The sequence below is a fragment of the Paramisgurnus dabryanus genome, chromosome 24, assembly GCF_030506205.2.
Source record: "Paramisgurnus dabryanus chromosome 24, PD_genome_1.1, whole genome shotgun sequence".
Taxonomy (NCBI): Eukaryota; Metazoa; Chordata; class Actinopteri; order Cypriniformes; family Cobitidae; genus Paramisgurnus; species Paramisgurnus dabryanus.
This window is the reverse complement of record NC_133360.1, coordinates 23,006,246-23,026,768: the sequence shown is the minus strand read 5'-3', so window position 1 is coordinate 23,026,768 and position 20,523 is coordinate 23,006,246. Positions and strand designations below refer to the sequence as shown.

Genomic DNA, 20,523 nt, shown 5'->3' with positions numbered 1-20,523 from the left:
GGTGATACACCGCATGTTACTGCTGTCTGCTTTAGCTTAGTTAAAATGAAACCGATTTGAACAAGACAGATGAGTCAGTGATATTGCGCGAGCACGAGTATAAATAATCATGGGCTACAAGACTGCTGTGAATACAACAATCTTGTTCAGTGTAATGTGATGCACGAAGTGAAGTGGTGAATTTTATCTGTGTATTAGGAGATGTACTATTCTTATATTTTCATTTTTATATATTTCAAATAACTTTCATTGTTTAATTTTTTGTGGTGCTTTTATTTTTAGTATAGCACTGCTTTCGGATGAAAACCTCTTATCTCCAAAACCGCTAGTTTTCAGGAAATTGTTGGTAATGTTGATAATTTTTTTTTTCCAAAATCAAGCTCAGGTGGAGTTTTGAGGTTTTTACCACAAGAGGGTAAAAATTGTGTTTTTAAAACACTAAACGTGCCATGCATAAGGACTTGCTTACAATATACTTACAATATTAAAGGAAAACACCACAGTTTTTCAATATTTTACTATGTTCTTACCTCAACTTAGACAAATTAATACATACCTTTTTACATATCTTTTTTTAATGCATGCACTTAATCTTTGTACAGCGCGTCGTGAATGTGTCAGCATTTAGCCTAGTCCCATTCATTCCTTAGGATCCAAACAGGGATGAATTTAGAAGCCACCAAACACTTCCATTTTTTCCTATTTATAGTTACATGAGTATTTCCACGAGTAAGTATGGTGGCACAAAATAAAACGTGGTGATTTTCTAAGCAGATATAAAAAGAGAACTATATTGTATGGCGGAAGAGCACTTCAGACTAGCAGTAGCAGAGCGACATTGATTTCAATGGAAGCTCAGCGGCATCTGGCGACACGAGCGACAGTGACCGTTGACGGCTGGATGGGCGTGTCCAGTCGCGCATCAAAGTTGAGAAATGTTTAACTTTATGCAAATTATGAGCAACATTCGGGAGCGACTACCAATGAGACAGAAGCAGGGTACTGGAGTGGACGTTACTCATTTGTTTATGACAACTAGATTTAGAAACGCCTCTTTTGAAAGAGACAAACAACACACAGCGACAAAGTCGCTTATAATGTGAATATACCTTTAGTTTGCAGCACTACTGATGAAAGTTTGAGCAATAGTGGGAGTAGTCAGAATGTTACTGCGCACCGTGGTCTAAGTGCTGCAAATAGCCATGCAATATAGTTCTCATGTTTATCCACTTAAAAAATCGTTACGTTTGATTTTATGCCACCATACTTACTTGTGTAACTACTCATTTAACATAGGGAAAACATGGAAGTGTTTAGTTGCTTCTAAATTCATCCCTGTTTGGATCCTAAAGGGCTCGTTATAGTCGTGCATAGGTCCTACGGCGTAGGTTCCGCGTCGGTTTTCATTTATACTTTTGCGTTGTCGTCGCAAACACACGCGCGACCGCTGGTGGGCAGTGTCCACGCGTGTAACCACAGTAGCAGCGCGATCGTCAGAGAAAAAGAAGCTTAGCAACCCACAAACGAAGAAGAAACAGCAACTTGTTGTGTATAATTTGAGAAGACCAGCAATGATGGAAGTAAATAAACAGCGACTTTTGATGCAGTTAAATCACTCCTCAACTTTGCTCTTCTTTGTTTTCCCCGTCACAAACGGAAATACCTATGACGCAGTTTTTTTACCTGACGGGAGGGGTTCTGGCGGAAAAATCACAGCGCTTGCGGTCCACGTAGATCTGACGCGCTGTTAATATTTTTGCGAGGTGCGCGTCAGGCTACGCACAGGCTATGGATAGCCTACAGCGTAGAACCTACGCACGACTATAAATCGCCCTTAATATGCTGCATTTACACCAACCGCGTTTCAGGGGTCAAAATCGCGTCTACCGCGTCTAGTTTGCCGCTTGAACAGTTTGAATGCATTCGCTCATCTAGAGCAAGGTAGATGCATGGAAAAGGCAAGCATTTGACGCGCGTCAGAAGCCAAATCCGCTTTTTGTGGGAGGGGCAAGTGCTATGCGGTTGTCTGTTTGCAAGATGGCTGATGTTGATTGTGCATTTATTGAGAGAGTAACCAGTTTGTTTTTAGTCACCTTACTATAGGGGGAAAATAAACGGCACGGGTCATCAAACGCAAATGCACAAAAGCACCATTCACGCGTACCGTGTATACCACGCCATACGCTCAATTCGCACGAACTAGACATGCGAATGAGGCAGAAGCGCGTCTTCCGCGCCACGCTTAATGCCTCATCCACGCCGCGGGACCTCCAGACACGCGCCAACGCGTCTTAACATTGAAATCACTCTCGGTTGCCGCCTCTACCACTTCTGGTGTAAATGCACTATAAGGAATGAATGGGGCTAGGCTAAATGCTAACACATTCACTACGCGCTATACAAAGATTAAAGATTTGAGTTTGTGCTGTTTGTAATTATTATGTATATATAAATACACACACATTTATGTATGTATTTATGAAACATTTACATGTGTATATATATTTAATTATATTTTTATATATTCTATATTATATATAAATAAAAAAATGATATATAAATAAAACATTTCTTAAATGTATATATATATATATGTATGTGTGTGTGGTTAAATATACATAATATTTACACACAGCACAAACTCATATATTATGCAAAAAAATTACTTTTATTTTGTATGAGATTAATCTAGATTAATCTATCCCCAGCCCTAATATATATGTATATATATACACAACACACACACACACACACACACACACACACACACACACACACATGTAAAAGTTTCTTAAATACATACATGCATGTGTGTGTATTAATATACACAAAATAATTACACACAATGCACACACATTATGCAAAAACAAACTTTTATTTTGTATGCGTTTATTGCAATTAATCTTTTGACAGCCCTTAAAAAAGTAAATAAATATAGTTCATTGACTATGGAGTCATTGATTTCATGTTGTCTTTTATTCACTGTCTCTTTATCTCTCTCTGCAGGATGCTGAAGAAGAGGAAAGCCCATACTGCGCAGGTTCTCCCACCAGCACTAAAAGCCTCTCGCCCAGGAGGCTTCAGAAGAAAGAGGTGAGCATGCTCACACACACACACACAGACACACACACACACACACACACACACACACACACACACAGACAGAAAGAGTTCACGGCCAGTCCGCTTCATGAAAGAAGCGCCCATTTGCACACCAGTCCGAGTCGACGTGAGGCAGGTTGATTGAAAGCTGTGGCTAAAGCGGGTGTGCATAGTGTATGTTTCTTGCGAGTAAGATTCAGTGATGTGTTGCCAAGCCCAGGCAGGGAAGCGGTGAGCCCCCCTAAAGACCCAGGAGGTGGCCTGGATTCATACGTTCACCATTAAACCGAAATAGGCCTCGGTTATTTGACAAAAAACAGAAGTCAGTGACAGTGTTTGTTGTGTTACTAATTTTGTTGGGTCTTAAATTTGTATAAAGTGAGCACATACGCAAAGTATGTATAAATGTTATTTAGAGCTAAATGTTTTATTATTTTAGCTAGTGCTTTGCAGTTTTGCTAGATGCGGGCCAAACTCGAAGCACATACGAGAGCATGTGCGCTAATTCGATTGTCCAAAAAAGTGTCCTTTCCTTTTTATTCACTTCTGTTTTGAGGATTTTATCAACTGGACCTCAGTACTATGGTTTATGAGATATTCAGAGCTGAATGACACGCATTGATAAACCATAAAAATATAACACTTCCTCTACTCTTCCGCAATGAACAGCCAGCTCTTGTGCTCTTACATGCTCACACCTCTGCAGGCAAAGTCTGAAGGTCATTGGACGAAACCCACGGCTGGTTTGATCCCTCCTCGCCAGCTTGCCGTCGTGACCGGCGACTTTCCATTCGGCCCTTAATTAGCACGACTATTAGCTGCATGCTTGTTGCCGTGGAGGAAAGAACGGAAAAGGTGGTGTGAAAAGGTGTTGAGACGGAGGTCATCCAATTAGGGCTTTTTTAGAGCGATGGCGACGCCCTCCACCAATCTATCCGTCCCTCAGGAGCTCCTCTGCCTCATCATACATACGCTGTTATTCCATTTGTGCGTGTGTGTGTGTGCACCGGAGTGGCCACAAAGACTTTTTGCTCGATCAATGAGCAAATCAATCCGGCGCTCTATTCAGCGTTTGTTACCGTCTAATGAAGAACAAAAGAGCACAGGGTGATGGGATTGGGTCTCCATGCCAGGTTGATGTGGCCCTTCCTCTGATACCCTTCTGTGGGTGCTCAATAAAGATGCTTCATGCAACTATTCTATAAATAACTGCTATTGTTTTTTGTGTGTCTGTGTGATATAATTGTTTCTGTAGCTCGATTGGTAGAACCGCCGCTTATCTGTCTTGAATGCACTATGAGTCGCTTTGCATAAAAGTGTCTGTGTGCATAAATATAATGCTTTAAATCATTTGTGACCCTAGACCACAAAACCAGACTTATGTAGCATGGGTATATTTGAAGAGTTTGGATCCAAAACACGATACACCACCAAACTCAGTATTGTATTAGGTCAGTATTAAAAAGTAAATTTTTTATTTTACGCAAAATCTGATATTTGCAGTGTTATTTTGTCATCTTTTTTCACAAAACGCTATAAACGCCACTCCTCCTTCTCTGCAGAATGCAATAAATCCGCTCAACCAATCACAGCGCACCATTCCACGCATTGTAAACAATAATGGCTGCGCATTGAATCCTAGTTTTCCTCATCTACTTTGTACTTCGTGATCAACAAACAAACAAAAACAAAATAATACTTTTGATGGCATTGATAAACCTGTGGTGGTTTTTAGCATAAAATATGTGTGTGTGCTGTGTGTAATTATTATGTATATATAAATACACACACATTCATTTATGTATTTAAGAAACATTTACATGTGTATATATTTTTATTTATATTTTTATATATTCTATATTGTGTGTGTGTGTGTGTGTGTGTGTATATATATATATATATATATATATATATATATATATATATATATATATATATATATAAAAATAACACATTTCGGAAATGTATATATGTATGTTAGTGTGTTAAAATATACATAATAATTACACACAGCACACACACATATATTATGCAAAAATAAACTTTTATTTTGTATGCGATTAATCGCGATTAATCTTTTCCCAGCACTGACATTTTTACCGAAATTAATCAAACGTGATTTATTGCGTTTTGGAACCAAACTCTTTTCCCGCCATTGACAAGTTATCTCGCAAAAAAAGAGAAAACATTTGCATAAATAGGTGTTCCTGATGAATTTTTATGTTAATCTGCAATACCGCGATTATGCACTACATTGCGCACTTACTCAATTTATGAAAAACTGAGGCCACAACGTTATTTACCTTTTAAAACCCTGTGTATGTTTTGATAATCATTCTGAATCTGATCTTTAACAAAATTCCTTCACAAAAATGCAATTATATCAGCTTTTTGCTATTTTTTATTTTTAAATAAACTTTTGTGAAAAATCACAAAAAATGCTTGCAGGCAACTTAAAAAAAAATGGCTGGCGGGGAATGAGTTAAGTATCATTAAAAATCAAGTTCCATGAAGACATATTGTATATTTCCTACCATAAATATATTTTAAAAACTCTATTTGGACAACTTTCAAGGCAATTTTCTCAATATTTTTATTTTTAGCACCCTCAGATTCAAGATTTTCAAATAGTTCTCATCCAAATATTGTCCTGTACTAACAAACCATACATCAAAGCTTATTTTTCAGCTTTCAGCTTTGGAAATCTCTTAAAAATGACCCTTATGACTGGTTTTGTGGTTCGGGGTCACATTTATAAAGATATTTGTAATCTTATTTTGTATGAACAGTGCATTTCTGTGAATGGTGTACCAATACACTTAAGTATTGTGAAAAGTTCAGCTGTGTTTTCTGACTCGGGTGGCTGCAGTGAATCCATGCAGTGTACAGTATAAGGGGCTGGTTTTCAGGTCAAGCCTGAGGGCCTGTGAAAGCCAGACTGGGTGTCAGTAGCAGGGCCTGGGGCAAAGTAGAGCTGATCTCTAGCTCTGGTTATCCCTCCCTACTGAAGCTGTGTGTGTGTGTGTGTGTGTGTGTGTGTGTGTGTGTGTGTGTGTGTGTGTGTGTGTGTGTGTGTGTGTGTGTGTGTGTGTGTGTGTTGTGGTTGGCTTATGTGAGTGGCATACAGCCTCTAGGGAATGACTCCATACACACTGTCTCTCTGGATGAAGCCAGCAGATGGATCTCCTATAGTCGTGACCATTTCAGCCGCATTGCATATTAAAGAAACCAAAAAGCTCTGTTCAACTTTTGTATAATTCATACAAACTCGCTGCAACGGTTTCGGCTTCTACCTTCATTTACAAATGGATTACATAAGCAGACACCGCTGTAAACATGATTGTACTTTACATCTTTACAATCTTTAACTTTACAAATGTTAATGTAATCTTTAAGCATAATCCAATCTTTATTTTACTCCTAAATAAATATTTAGTTAAGCTTGCAAATCCATTTTGGTATAAAATCTACCTCAATTCCTGATAAAATATAATTAATATATTTATAATCGTATGTAATGTAAACAAAGTTCATTTATTTTAAATGAATCTCTACCACTTATGTTATGGATGAAGTGTCAACTACAGAGCTCCAAGTGAAAGCGTGCGAGTCGCCAGCATCCAGATGGATTAACAAGGTGTCAAAAAAACATTGACGTACACGCAGAGGAAAAAGCGCTTGTGGCTAGTGGACGTTTCGCTGAGATCTCGCACATCTGCATGCCGACGATGAGATAGAGATGCAAAGCTAGCAGATGAAGGGGATACGGGGCAGTTCCCTTTCGAATGGAACCAAAGTGCCACCTACTGGATATTCCTAAATAACACAGACTCTTTGCTTTCCCAATATCTCATATTCCCAAAGTTGCTTTTAGCCGGTGCCAGTTGGAGAGTACTAGACTGAGTTTTTGACCAAGAGGTCCTGAGCTTTGTTTGAATAGCTCAGAAGACGCTCGCTTCGGTTTTGGCTTGAAGGTGCATGGACTTTGTTTGCATTTTCCAGGCATATCTTCCCTTTCCGTACCCTGCCAAACCATGAGATCAGTGGCTGCTCTGAAACAGCATATGAAATATGCACGTAAGCCCGACTATTAAATCGATTGGCTGCAATGTAAAGCCCGGTTGCCGCAGCTTATAACTTGGCCATGCAAGAAGCAAAATGGGATTTTCTGTTAAAATGTCATCCACAAAATGGCCTGATGACGTTTTAACAGTGAGCTGGACCCGAGATGTCTGCTCGCCTGTTCCGGTACCGCTTTGACTAACGACTGAAGCTCGTTTTCCACGTGGATACAAACAGGCAGTTTATGGGGCAGACGTTGAATTGTGACAGCTCAACATGTCCGTGCTGATTTAAAGTACGCGTAAAAGAACCAAATAGGCACTCGCATGCTTGGTTTGCCAAATCAGCGGTTTTGCCCGTCTTAAACTATTGCTTTAACAGTTGCGGTTTCTTTTTAGCCACCGCCTTTTTTGTTTTAATGTCTTAGAGAGGAATAAATAAGATTTTTTGCAAAGTCACTTTGGATGAAAGCAGATGCCAAATGCATAAATGTAAAAAGAGGGAATTATAGATTATTTATAATATACAGATTATTTAATTATAGAGTGCTGCACGATGACGTATTTTTGTAGGACAGCCCGGAAGTGGGAAACTGGTTCCCACACCAAAAAGCCATTTTATTTTTCCCATAAACTTTTGGATTATCGCAAAACTTAGCCTCCGACAGCTCTTTTAAACTGTATTAAACACATTTAAAAGTAAGGAAATACTACGAGGATGAATGTTTGTTCCCATGTTGCGATGTTTTTGAGATATGCATGCGTGATGACTAGGATTGGGTATCGTTTTAATTTTAGCGATTCCAATACCTATTCCGCTTATAGAATACGGTTCTTATCGATTCCTGGTTCCGATTCAAATATATTTTTGGTGAGAGAAAAAGCAAATACACTGCAAAAAAGTATGTGTTAATTTTTTACACATTGTGTGTGTCATGCCATTTAAGGCGTTATTTCATGTTAAAATAAATAAAAGGTTTTGTTAAAAACAGTGACGGGAGTAACGGGTTACAATGTAATTCCGTTACTGTAATTCCACTACTTTTAGCGGTAATTAACCTGTAACGAAGTATTTTTTTCAATCAAGTAACGCAGTTACAATTACTGAAATTTAAATAAGTTGGTTACTCACGTTACCTTATTTTGTGATAAATGAACAGTAGTTGTAACTGCGTTACTTGATTTAAAAAAATACTTAGTTACAGGTTCATTACCGCTAAAAGTAGTGGAATTACAGTAACGAAATTACTTTGTAACCCGTTACTCCCGTCACTGTTTTTAACACAACTTGTGTTGTCCCTTTTATTTATTTTAACATGAAATAACGCCTTAAATTGCAAGACACACACAATGTGTTTAAAATCAACACATCATTTTTTGCAGTGTACATTCAAGAATTTTTATTTTATTTTATTCTTGCCACATTAAGTCTATAACCTGTCGGCTGTAACTGTTATCTGCGACAAATCTAAATATCATTGCCACATGTAATGCATTTGGCAATACTACAGTCTTTTTTCATAAAGTTTAACCAAACTTTTAAACGTTTGCTGTGGTTAGTCATAGTGCCGAGTGTAATGAACTGCGCATGTGCATAATGAGAGGTTCTTGTGGCAGGTCCTGGCAGATAGATACAACTGTAAAGCGCTCACTGCTGTTCGCAGTGAGAGAATGACTGAAAAAGTCAGGAATCGATAAACAGAATTGAAATGCGTGCGGCCTATCGGTTCCCCTGGGTTGTTTTACATTTGGAACCAGCTCTAAAATGGAACCGGTTCTCGATACCCATCCCTAGTGATGACGTTTAATCTCTCTGAAAAAGTCTACAGTTCCAGGTAGCAACTTATCAACCAGCCTTTTAACTCTTTCCCCGCCATTGACGAGTTATCTCGTCAATTAAGAGAAAACATTTGCTTAAAAAACACACACAATGTGTTAAAAATCATATGTGTTCCTGATGAGGTTTTATGTTAATCTCTAATGTTACTTTCACACCGGCTGTGGTAGAGGCGTCAAGCGTGAGTGATTTTAATGTTAAGTCTATGTGAAGACGCGTTGACGCACGTCTGGAGGTCTCGCAGGTCTAGTTCGCGGAAATGGTGCGAATTGAGCTTTGCCGCAGGAAACGCGCGAGTTCAAAAAATTGCAGAAAAACGCTCCACATTAACCAATCAGGAGCAGAGTCGCAGAAGCCCCTCCCATGACGCAAATTTCCGCGTGAAATTCCTTCACAAAAATGCAAATATTTCAGCTTTTTGCTTAAAAAAATATATTTTTTAAGAAATATACCCATATTTAAGAGTTTATATGCAGAGGTAAAATATAGATAGGATGAAACGATTTTTTTCCATGTTTGTTTGAAAGCAGAGGGTCTGTTTTTTTATTTGATATATTTGTATGTTTATATATTTTTAAGAAGAAAATTTTCCTGGAAGGCATTTTGTGAAACGTTTGTGAAAATCACAAAAAATTCTGGCGGGCAACTTTTCAAAAAATGGCTGGCGGGGAATGAGTTAAAGGCACTTTAAAGATTTAAAAAGTCACGAGTGTGGATATTATTGGTGTGTTTCATGTTGTAGAATAAAACTTGGACTGATGTTAACCCAATATCTTATTTAAGGAGTTTAACCAAAAACTCATTCAAAAATCTCATTAACTTTGGAATGATGGAACCGGAAGTGCTAAAATGCCAACTCGCTTCCGGGTTTTGCCTACAAAAGACAACTACTTTACACTTTGCCTACTACACTCTTATTATTTCATTTTTAGTAATTCATTGTCTTGCCAACTATGTGACGGACCAAACATAAAAGTTATTAACTCCGAGTTTAAATGAATAATACATTCTTTGTTGTGCTGGCGAGAATTTGAAATGCAGGCCTGTAGAGGACCGGTGCTCACCTTGTTTTAATAAACACCTCCTCTCGTAGAAAGCAAGAAAGCGAGAGAGGAAACTACAAGCGCTCTCTGCTTTCCAACCCGAGGGGTTAAATAACTGCAAACTTTGTTGCAGGGCAAACATATACACACACACCAACACCAAATGAATGTGACACAGTTGCGCAGGTGCATCCAACCCCTTCACTTATGCCGAAGTGGCTTGCCGGCCAGATTTACGACCCTGACACAGGAATCCATTAAAGCCTTTTGGAGGATTCAAGGCTTGAACCCCCCGTAATCGCTTTCATTATAGCTGGCGGCTACTAGCGAGTGGGGGTAATCAGTACCCAACATGTGTTCCTGTTTATTTCAATGGCAAGAGTCTAAAGTGTTCGGTACACGCATCTCTTAGCTATTTTTATGGACGGAATTGGCCGTTAACCCATTCGACAAGTATTGATACCCGAAATTCGACTGTAATTTGCACGAGCTTAAAGCTTCATGATCGAACCTGGAGATTGATCACTTTTTGATCCAGTTATCCAAGGGTCACTTTTTCATGCCCGTGGCCCCACTAAAGGCTTCATTTTAGTAGCTTGCTTTGATAATGTGGCAAACGACAGTTTATGGGCCACTTTAGTGAGTGGCGGCGCGTTGGCGTGTGTGTGTGTGTACGCGCCGTGGAAGTCTAGTTAATGGTGAACTCTAAAGGATGGAGCCGCAGCGTGAAGCTGTGCCCTATAATGCTTCAATTCTTTAATTTGCCAATTAAACGTGTTACACAGGTGTGTTATAAAAGCCAAGGGATTAGCAGAGCGAGCAGGGGATGGGAGTTAATACCGTCTGCCCGTAATAACCACAGAATGCTTAGATGTTTTCTGCATCTTATTATGTTATGTTACTCTTAGGAATGTTGGTGAGGTGAGATTTTAATATTTTGATCTTTTGTTTTAGCATCACAATACAAAATCACCTCCAAACTTGACTCTCAGCTATCCAGACGGTTACAGTAACAATGACGACACAGCCAGCAGGTAATCATTTGAATTATCCAGACCTTATTGCGTGAATGCTGTATGTTTGTGGTGTAAAGGTAAGTAATCAATGTCATCTGTCAAGGCAACACTGCCCTCTGGTGTTTTATCTTCTCACCTGTGTGTGTGCGCAGAGTATCATCTGAGGATAGCGGTGGGGTGCCGTCATACAATGAAGACAGTGAGGATTCTGAATTGGAGCCGGATTGTGGCCAAAAAGGTCAGATGAACCTGCTGGAGGAGATACTGGATTCTCTCAGCACGTCCCACATAGAGCAGGGGAGACTCTCCGCAGCCAAGAGCCTGGACTTCTTCAGATCTAACGAAGACCTTGACTTTGCTCCCACAGTAAGGGCTGCTGTTTTCAGCAACTTCAAATATCTAATTTAATATAACAACTCGTGTTTTTCCACTTTTTTTGAAAACATTACCGTAGCATAGCTTAGCACAATCCATTAAATCTGATTAGACCAAAAGCATCACGCTCAAAAATAACCAAACGTTAAATCAAGGACTTTGCTGCCGTAACATGGCTCCAGGAGGTGTAATGATATTACGCAGCAGCCGAAAATAGTCCCCTTAGTAATTTTTAATAGCAGGGGACTATTTTCAGGCAATGCGTAATATCATTGCGCCTCCTGCAGTCATGTTACGGCAACAAATCCTTGATTATTACGCCAGAATGAGAGTATCGTTCCTAGCTATATCTGCCTAGAAAATCGCAACTTTTAATTTCTTTCGGTCTTTGTACACGATGTAACTACAGAAGAGTCAAGTTTTAAATAGGAAAAATAACAAAACACTATTTTTTAGCGTGATGCTAATGGTCTAATCAGATTTAATGGATTGTGCTAAGCTATGCTAAAAGTGCTAGCGCCAGACCCGGAGATCAGCTGAATGGATTCCAAAACGGTAAAAATCAAATGTTTAACTCTTAAGGTAGCTGAAAATTAGCATATTTTCAAAAAAAGTGGAGGGTCCCACTGTTTTTATTTGAGCCAAGAAGACGAAAAAAATGCAGCGCGATGATAAAGACAGACATTTTTTTTCTGTGACATAATATGCACTGATGAAACATGCACATTAATACAGTGTATAAAAAAGGAAATGAGGTTTGATTTTATGATATTTAAAGGGATAGTTCACCCAAAAATGAAAAGTCTGTCGTCCTCAAGTTGCAAATATTGTGATATAAGCAATCGAGCAGGAAACAGGAGCACCATTGTCTTCCATAGTAGAAAATGAAAAAACTATGTCAATGGAGGTCAAAAACTTTGGTTACAAACATTTCTCAAAACATCCTTATTTTGTGTTCAGCAGGGGCGGAGTGGCAATCGGGAAAGTCGGGACTTTTCCCGGTGGGCCGGTAGTGTTTTAAGGCCGCGAAGGCGGGTCTGGTAATAGCCGTGCTTTCAGTCTTTAGTCGTGCACTCCGGCCACACTAAAACCTATTTATCATATATTTAATATGCTTCAGCGCTCAAAATGTATCTGGCCGCACCGCTCTCTCTATCAAGCCCGTCTCCCCTGGAGTTCTATCAGCCAATCAAAAAATAAAGAAAGAGGCTACACAATAGCCAATCAGAAAATAGGACTGTTGTATCTGGGTAAGATTTAACGCAACAACCAATAAAAAGCATAGCCTCGCACACCACAGAGGAACGGAGCTCCGAGCATCACTTTGAGCAGCACAGAGTAGCCGAAGTCTGATCTCCTGTTTTAATGTTACAACAAATGCACATCTTTGACACAAACAATGACAACTTGACTGCTGTTAGAGAATGTTTCCCAGATAATCAGCATCAGTTTTTCACGAGTGTATGTAACTTAGCCAACAGTTTACAGCCTGTTCACTGACAACACCTGCTCAGAACACGCAAGTTGCGTTATATTTTCGTTATCACACGATGACTGACATTTTGTCACATAAAACATCTCTCTCCAAACAGGCTTAATAATTTTATAAGCAACTGCTTTACAACCATAGTAAGCTTAATCTTACTTAAAAACTAGGGAACTGTTGTTGACTTTAAGATCTTTTAAATAATAGTTATTACACTTGGTATTTCATGTTGTTGTACAGTCATTTTATTGTAATTTTAGATTTCAGCATTTGCTTATTTTTTTTGACCATGGAGGGCTGGTGGTCTATGAAATTTCCCGGTAGATTTTTGGGTCCCACTCCGCCCCTGGTGTTCAGCATAGTTTTGTAACAAATTGAAAATGAGTAAATGATGACAAACTTTTCATTTTTGGGTGAACTATCCCTTTAACTCTTTCCCCGCCAGCGTTTTAAAAAAAAAGTTGCCAGCCAGCGCCAGCATTTTTCATGATTTTCACAAAAGCTTAATGTCTTCCAGAAAATGTTCTTCTTTAAATATATAAACATACAAATATATCAAATCCTCTGCTTATATAAATATATAAACATACAAAACAGATCTTCTGCTTTAAAAAAAAGAAACGTTTCATCCTACCTTCATTATTTCTCTTTTTATCACCTCTCAAATATGGGTAGGTTTCTTTAAAAACACAAAATTTTGAGCAAAAAGCTGAGATAATTGCGTTTTTTGTGAAGGTTTTTGATGAAGATAAGATTTAGAGTGATCCTTAAAACATACATGAATATACAGCTGTTTGCCCTAGGGCGATACTTCCGGGTTTTATAATTTGTGGAAGAGAACCACCTTGTGGATAATAGCCGTATTGCGGAAAGACGGAAATACCCATCATTGGCATGAAAGCATTTTTTTCTTATTTGACGAATTAACTCGTCAATGGCGTGGAAAGAGTTAAAAGGAACATTTCGTAAGACTTTTTAAGATGTAAATTAGTCTTTGGTGTCCCCAGAGTACGTATGTGAAGTTTTAGCTCAAAATATCATATTAGATCATTTATTATAGCATGTTAAAATTACCACTTTGAAGGTGTGAGCAAAATGTGCCATTTGTGGGTGTCCTTTTTTAATGCAAATGAGCTGATGAAATGCAAACACTGTTTTCTACATAACGGTGGTTTGTTGAAATTGAAACTCAATTGTGCTGTCAATTATTTTCTTTCTCTCTGTCTCTGCACTAAATGGCAGTGCAGTGGTTGGATAGTGCAGATTTAAGGGACAGTATTATTAATAAGATCCCCTTCTGACATCACAAGGGGAGCCACATTTCAATGAGCTATGCTTGCAGAGAATGTTTACCGAAACTAAGTTACTAGGTTGTTCTTTTTCACATTTTCTAGGTTGATAGAAGCACTTGGGACCTAATTCTAGCACTAAAACATGGAAAAAGATTTTAAACATGTCCCCTTTAATGTATCTTCCTTCCTGCGCTTGAATTGTTAAATGAGTACGTATGACCAATAACCATGACCATCTTTTCTAACCGCTTCCATATGGTTTTCAGAAACACTGCAAGTCCCCATCAGCAAGCAGCGCCATTCAGGTCGGTTGCGAATTAGGAAACGGAGATCAAGGTGAGTGGAACATGGGTCAAGATGACAGCGCCGTCAACGGCAAACATCTCCCACCTTCGCCCCGACGCCAACCCAGCTCGCGTTCCCTTCCCATCCATCCTCCCCTAACTAATGAAGATTTCTTCGAGCTTCCCCTGAGGAACTCTTTCCCTGAAGTACCCGTAGTTTTGCTCTCTGAACCTTCTGAGGTGGACACCACAAGCTCTCCTACTCTCAACTCGAACACCCAGCTGACCCCTGACCGTCAGCGTCCAACAGGTTGCAGCCTCTCACGGCAGAGGGTCTTTTCCAAAAAGAACCAAAGGCCATACCAGGACAACAGCCAGCAGCGGACAGCAGGACCCAGAAGCAGGCAGCTTTCCATGCTTATACCTTGGGAGATGGAAAACGTGCAACACGCAGAAAACACACAGGACGAGGAGATCGAGGAGAAAGGCTTGCTTGAGGAGATCGAGTCGATGTGTCGTCTCAGCATGGCGATTCCGAACGACCTGGCGCTTACGCAGGTACAGAAAAACACCAGCTTGGATTAGTCCTCAGTATATCACAAAACACTCCCAAGTGCGTTTTTTAGAAACGCTCTCATTTGACTTCACACCAGCAGTCTGTTTGCATGAAGTTTAAGGTATTTTTGTAGTCATTGTGAATAGATGGGTCCTCTTATTTTCACATTCAATTCTAAATGGTCACTTTTAAAATGGCTGCATGGAAAGACAATTGGTTTACAGGGATTTTTAACAACATGCATCCCGTTATATTTATTGTAGCTGTATTCCAATTATATAACGTTCAATGATTTGCACTTGAACGAGAACTTTTCAATCTATTTAGATAAATCACTGTGGATTCTCTCTACATATATTTTACTAAATCGTACAAAGTATTTAAACCGAGAACTAATTTGCGCTTAATATGATGCCTTAAAAAGTTTTTGTTTCGCTTCACGGTATTTTTAGTCTGTGACTGTAGTTGGCTTGCCCGCTACCGTCACAACTACATGCATGTAAAGCATCGTAAAGATGAGATATTTATATAGGACAGATGGAGAATTGGTTCTTCGTTTGCATTGTGGGTCATGAATGAACTATATATTTTTTTTTGAAAAATCATGTATTTTCAAGAACAACTCTCAGGTTTCTGCTTTCCTCCAAGATTTATACTTTTAGCTTCACCAGGCCCAAGTGGCAGATGTAATAAAATAATGAAATCCCAATTACTTTTTCTTACCTACTTTCCAATGAATCACAACTTTACTTTAACTATCATGGTTAAGACTTATAGCCTTAAAAATGACAGCCAATGTATATTAAAGTTCTTAATGTGTTTATATTACAACCCTGACATTTCCTGGACTGTAGCTGCCCAGCAGAAAGAGGAATATCTGTTACTAATAAAACATTTAAACCGTTATTAGCTTGGTGCAAAGCCTAAAACATACGCAAATATACACCAGACCTTAAAAGATATGCAAGCTCATTCACAAGTTGTTGCTTTGTTTGAAATCATAAGCCACCAAATTGCATTCTCGGAGTTGCCACAAGGGGCGGTGTGGCTGGCTGTAGTGTAAAAAGTCATTTGAAATAGGAAAAGTTTTAGTTTAATGAAGTCTCTACAACAGAATTGTGCACGTAAAATACATTGGCTAATCCAGTGGTTCTCTTATTTTTCGGTGGTTTTATTCTGCAAAAGTTATGATAAATTAATGTGTTTTATTCTTTTTTTTTTAATTGGGGCCCCCCCAAGGGGAAACCACTGAGCTAAGCCTTTGCATTTCTGTGTTCATTAACTTGCATTGATTTGATATTGAACTTCCAAAGCTTAACCGTAGTTTGGTTAAGTAAAATATCCAGTATGGCCGTCATCTTCAAAAGCCAAATTGGCGCACCAAACAGGATGTGGTCATTAGATCCAGTACTTGTTTCTTTAGTGGCTGATGAAGTGTTTAGGCCCTTGAGTGTAGTGATGTGGGACTTGTGCTATGTATTCAGACACTTTAATGGCTTAGCTCACTTCTCCTGGTTTTTAAAGCATTTCGTGTTGTCTCAAATCTGCATCTAAAGATTCAAGTCAGTCCTTACATCCGTTTGGGGTTTTCCTGTCTTGCATTGAGAACTGTGTAGCTGTAAGCTGACATGAAACTCTATGTGACCCAGTCTGCAGAAACCTTGCAATTTACTGGTTTCTACATAAAATCATCTCTCATAAAGAACATTGTGTGAAAATATAACCTTGATATCTTTAATATTGACTGAGTAAGGTCATGTTAAAGATTGAAATCACACTTTGATGCTCTTTATCTCATTTTTGGATTATGAGACTTTAGCCTGAATTTCACAGACAAGGTCACATATGCTTTAGCCTTCAAACAAAGCAGAGAGATCATATAACTATGCAAATTCTCTCATTAAATACAAATTATTTGCTTGGTCGATTTTTAAGCAGCATTGGCATTAGTATTATTAGTGTGCAATATTTCACATGAAACATAAATGCTGTTTCATAATTCACACACGTACACTGCAAAGAACAAAATAGAAGATGGAAATTAATATTAATATATTTTGTCAAATATTTTATTGTATTTTGGCTTAAACACTGTAGTGATCAAATGGTACATTAAAATAAGTATATTAACTTTGTATTTGAAGACATTAAATGCAAGCAGCATTCATCTTTTAAAAGTCATTATTACACAATGAAATTTTTAAAAGCAAAGTTGTGCCTTAAAGAGTTCAACTGCTAATGTAGGTATGACTATACGGTAGCTCTTTTCCAAAACCTAGTGGTCCAGCTTGCCACCTTATCCACCTTATTTTTGAACGCAGAAGTAAGTGATGTGACGTATTTCATTTTATTTTTGTGCAAGATGTCCGTTTCAATACCCGGACAGTGTAATGGGAGCATGCATAAAACATGATTTAACGTTATGGTAAATATTTACTACCATGCCATGTATGAACCATTGTGAGGATGAAATAAAGAAGTGGCCTGGTATATCATATGAAGATATATTGAATAATTTCATGTTGTTGCTCGGGGGTGACAGGTCTTCAATACTATAACTATAAAGCACAGAGACATAAAAGTATCTTTACAATGGGAAAGTCAGTCGAATGTTTGTACATAAAAATAGACTTTGTGTTTTTAACCTTTTCAGGCGATGGTTTAAAATGTTACAACTGTTCCTCTGGTGTGACGTTTTTTTCTAAAAGGCAATTTTTAATCGACTTATTTGAGTTTTTATGGCGACGCATCAAGCTTCACGCGGTCTGACAGTCAGCAGCATCTTATTTACAAGTTATTTAAACAAACATTAATAAACATATTAAACTATTACATGTATTCAGTATTGTTTTCGTTTTATGAAAATATTATTGCATCGCTTCGTACGCACTAGAGCTTATGAAATTATTTGCTTATTTTAAAGTTTTAGCTTTTAAAATAATAATTATTTGCATTATTTTGCTTTTTCATTTAAAACATAACAAAAGTATGTGCAAACACATTAAGAACTATTATAAGCATTAACTAATAAGCAGTTTATGTTGTGTATATATTCTGTACTGTCATCACATTTTTGTAATAATTTATAGTAGCAGAATCAATAAATCAGCATAATAAACGGCAAAAAAATGACTTTTCAAGAAAAAAATTCTTAGTATTTTTGTCTTAGTCTTTTGTCTAAAAATATGTAAAAATTCATAAATTAAGATGCTTTTTCTTGATGAGCAAAACGACCCAAGAAAATACGTCTAGTTTTTAGACCAAAAATATCAAATTTAAGTGATTTTGTGAATAAAACAAGCAAAAAAATCTACCAATGGGGTAAGCAAAAAAATCTTGAACATTTTTCTTAAACACTAAATTCAAGAAAAATTCAAGAAATATTTGCTTACCTCATTGGCAGATTTTTTTTGCTTGTTTTATGCACAAAATATATATTGATATTTTTGGTCTAAAAATTAGACTTATTTTCTTGGGTCGTTTTGCTTCCAAGAAAAAGCATCTTAATTTAAGAATTTTTTTCAAAATCATCTTTTGCAGTGTATAAGTTGTTTTTAAACAATTATTGTATTTATTGTTCACTGGCAGTGTCTATGAAAGGTTTTACTGGATGGATTTGTAAATACAGATCATGGGTGCACATGCGCCACATCCACATTCAGCCCTTGTGCATGGATTATGGTTAAAACAAATGTTTTGTAGAGATTTACTGCGTTTGTATCAGCTATTATAGCAACCCTAACTGCTCAAATTATGCCGGCCTTTCTGGATTTCATAGTAAACATTAAAAAGCCGGTCAAAACGGCACACTTGTCCCTCGCAATATGACTACAATCAGTTTTAGTTGCGCACCCGAAGTCTTACATAATGGAGCTCAAAGATGGCGTCGCCCACATTTACGTCAAAAATAAGGTGGATAAGGCAGCATCCTAATTGTCATGTAATCTCATATATGACGGATTTAAAGGAAGTAACTCTGGTGTACACATATGATCCATAATAATGACAGTTTTTGGAAAGAGATTCTGTTATCACCGGTACTTTATTATTATTTTTCAATTGTAGTTTAGTGGTACTCTAGTAGGAAAATAAATACCATATTTTCCATATTGTACAATGAATCACTGAAGCCTCATATATTTGGTACAATGTCCGAAAAAACACACATTTTATTTTATTTGCCTGATAACCTGTTTATACACTCTCAAAATAAATGGTACAAAAGCTGTCTCTTTAAAAAGGTTTTAATGTGTATATATGTATACATTTTGTATCATTGAGGTACAAATATGCACCGTTTACTGTAGGTAAAAATGTGTACTTTATTAAAGCTTTTGTACCTTAATTTCTGAGAGTGTACTGTAGGTACGTAATTAATACAAGAAGGACCATCATTACGTTTATAGCAATCAAAAACACATGATCTGATTCAACTGTGTGGTCACTTTTATATTTGAAATTGTCTGCATATTATTAAAGTTGTATTTGTTACTGTATATTTAAAAAAAAAAGTCTTTTAAATGTGCTCTGTATTTTAAATAATAACTTGTATTGACAATTTAACACTCCTTTCTTTTAAAATAGAAATGTTAACATGTTTTAAAAAAGTATTGTTTTGCATTATTTGAGATCTGGTCACATTTTACGTTGCAGTCAAGCCACTTACTGTCCACAAGCTGTTGAACACTAGTAGGTGCTCATATTAGTGATTTGTACACTGTTAAGGAACTGCTGTAAAGTGCTACCCAAAATCTTTAATCTTTATCCTGTTTACATATAAACTGATCATTAATGTGCATTTTCATTGTAAGGTTCTGTAGTCATTTTTATGATTTTTTTTAACATGCATGAGCACACATCCCAAAGTCTACAGAGCATCAAATATGATGTTTACTGTTACGGTGATGGTACGTGTTTTACTTAGTTTTCCTTAAAGGGACACTCCACTTTTTTGAAAATGTGCGCATTTCCCCCTAGAGTTAAACATTTGATTTTTACAGTTTTGGAATCTATTCAGCTGATCTCCGGGTCTGGCGCTACCACTTTTAGCATAGCTTAGCACAATTCATTGAATCGGATTAGACCATTAGCATCGCGTGACTGTGTAATGTCATAGGACTTCTCTGCCGATATTACGCAGTAACCGAAAATAGTCCCCTGCTTTTGAAATTATCTATTTTTGGGCACTGCGTAATATCATTGCGTCTGCTGCAGCCATGTTACGGCAGCAAAGTCATTGATTATTACGCCAGAATGAGAATATAGTTCCTAGCCACATCTGCCTAGAAAATCACAACTTTTAATTTTCCGTCAGTCTTAGTACACGATGTAACTACAGAAGAGTCAAATTTTAAATATAAGAAAAATATAGAAACTCTTTTTGGTTATTTTTTAGCATGATGCTAATGGTCTAATCAGACTCAATGGATTATGCTAAGCTATGCTAAAAGTGCTACTGCCAGACCCGGAGA

At 37.6% G+C, this 20,523-nt stretch overlaps 1 protein-coding gene across 2 annotated transcripts in view; it reads left to right on the top strand.

Annotated features, from left to right (window-relative positions):
- The window catches only part of dennd1b (DENN/MADD domain containing 1B), a 151,702-nt gene that overhangs the window by 123,975 nt on the left and 7,204 nt on the right, over positions 1 to 20,523 (top strand). For both annotated transcript variants that reach the window (XM_065259515.2, XM_065259516.2), the window contains 4 exons: positions 3,007 to 3,093; positions 10,998 to 11,077; positions 11,212 to 11,425; positions 14,479 to 15,054. In XM_065259515.2, the coding sequence (XP_065115587.2) occupies positions 3,007 to 3,093; positions 10,998 to 11,077; positions 11,212 to 11,425; positions 14,479 to 15,054 (957 nt within the window). The remainder of the gene's footprint in view (positions 1 to 3,006; positions 3,094 to 10,997; positions 11,078 to 11,211; positions 11,426 to 14,478; positions 15,055 to 20,523) is intronic.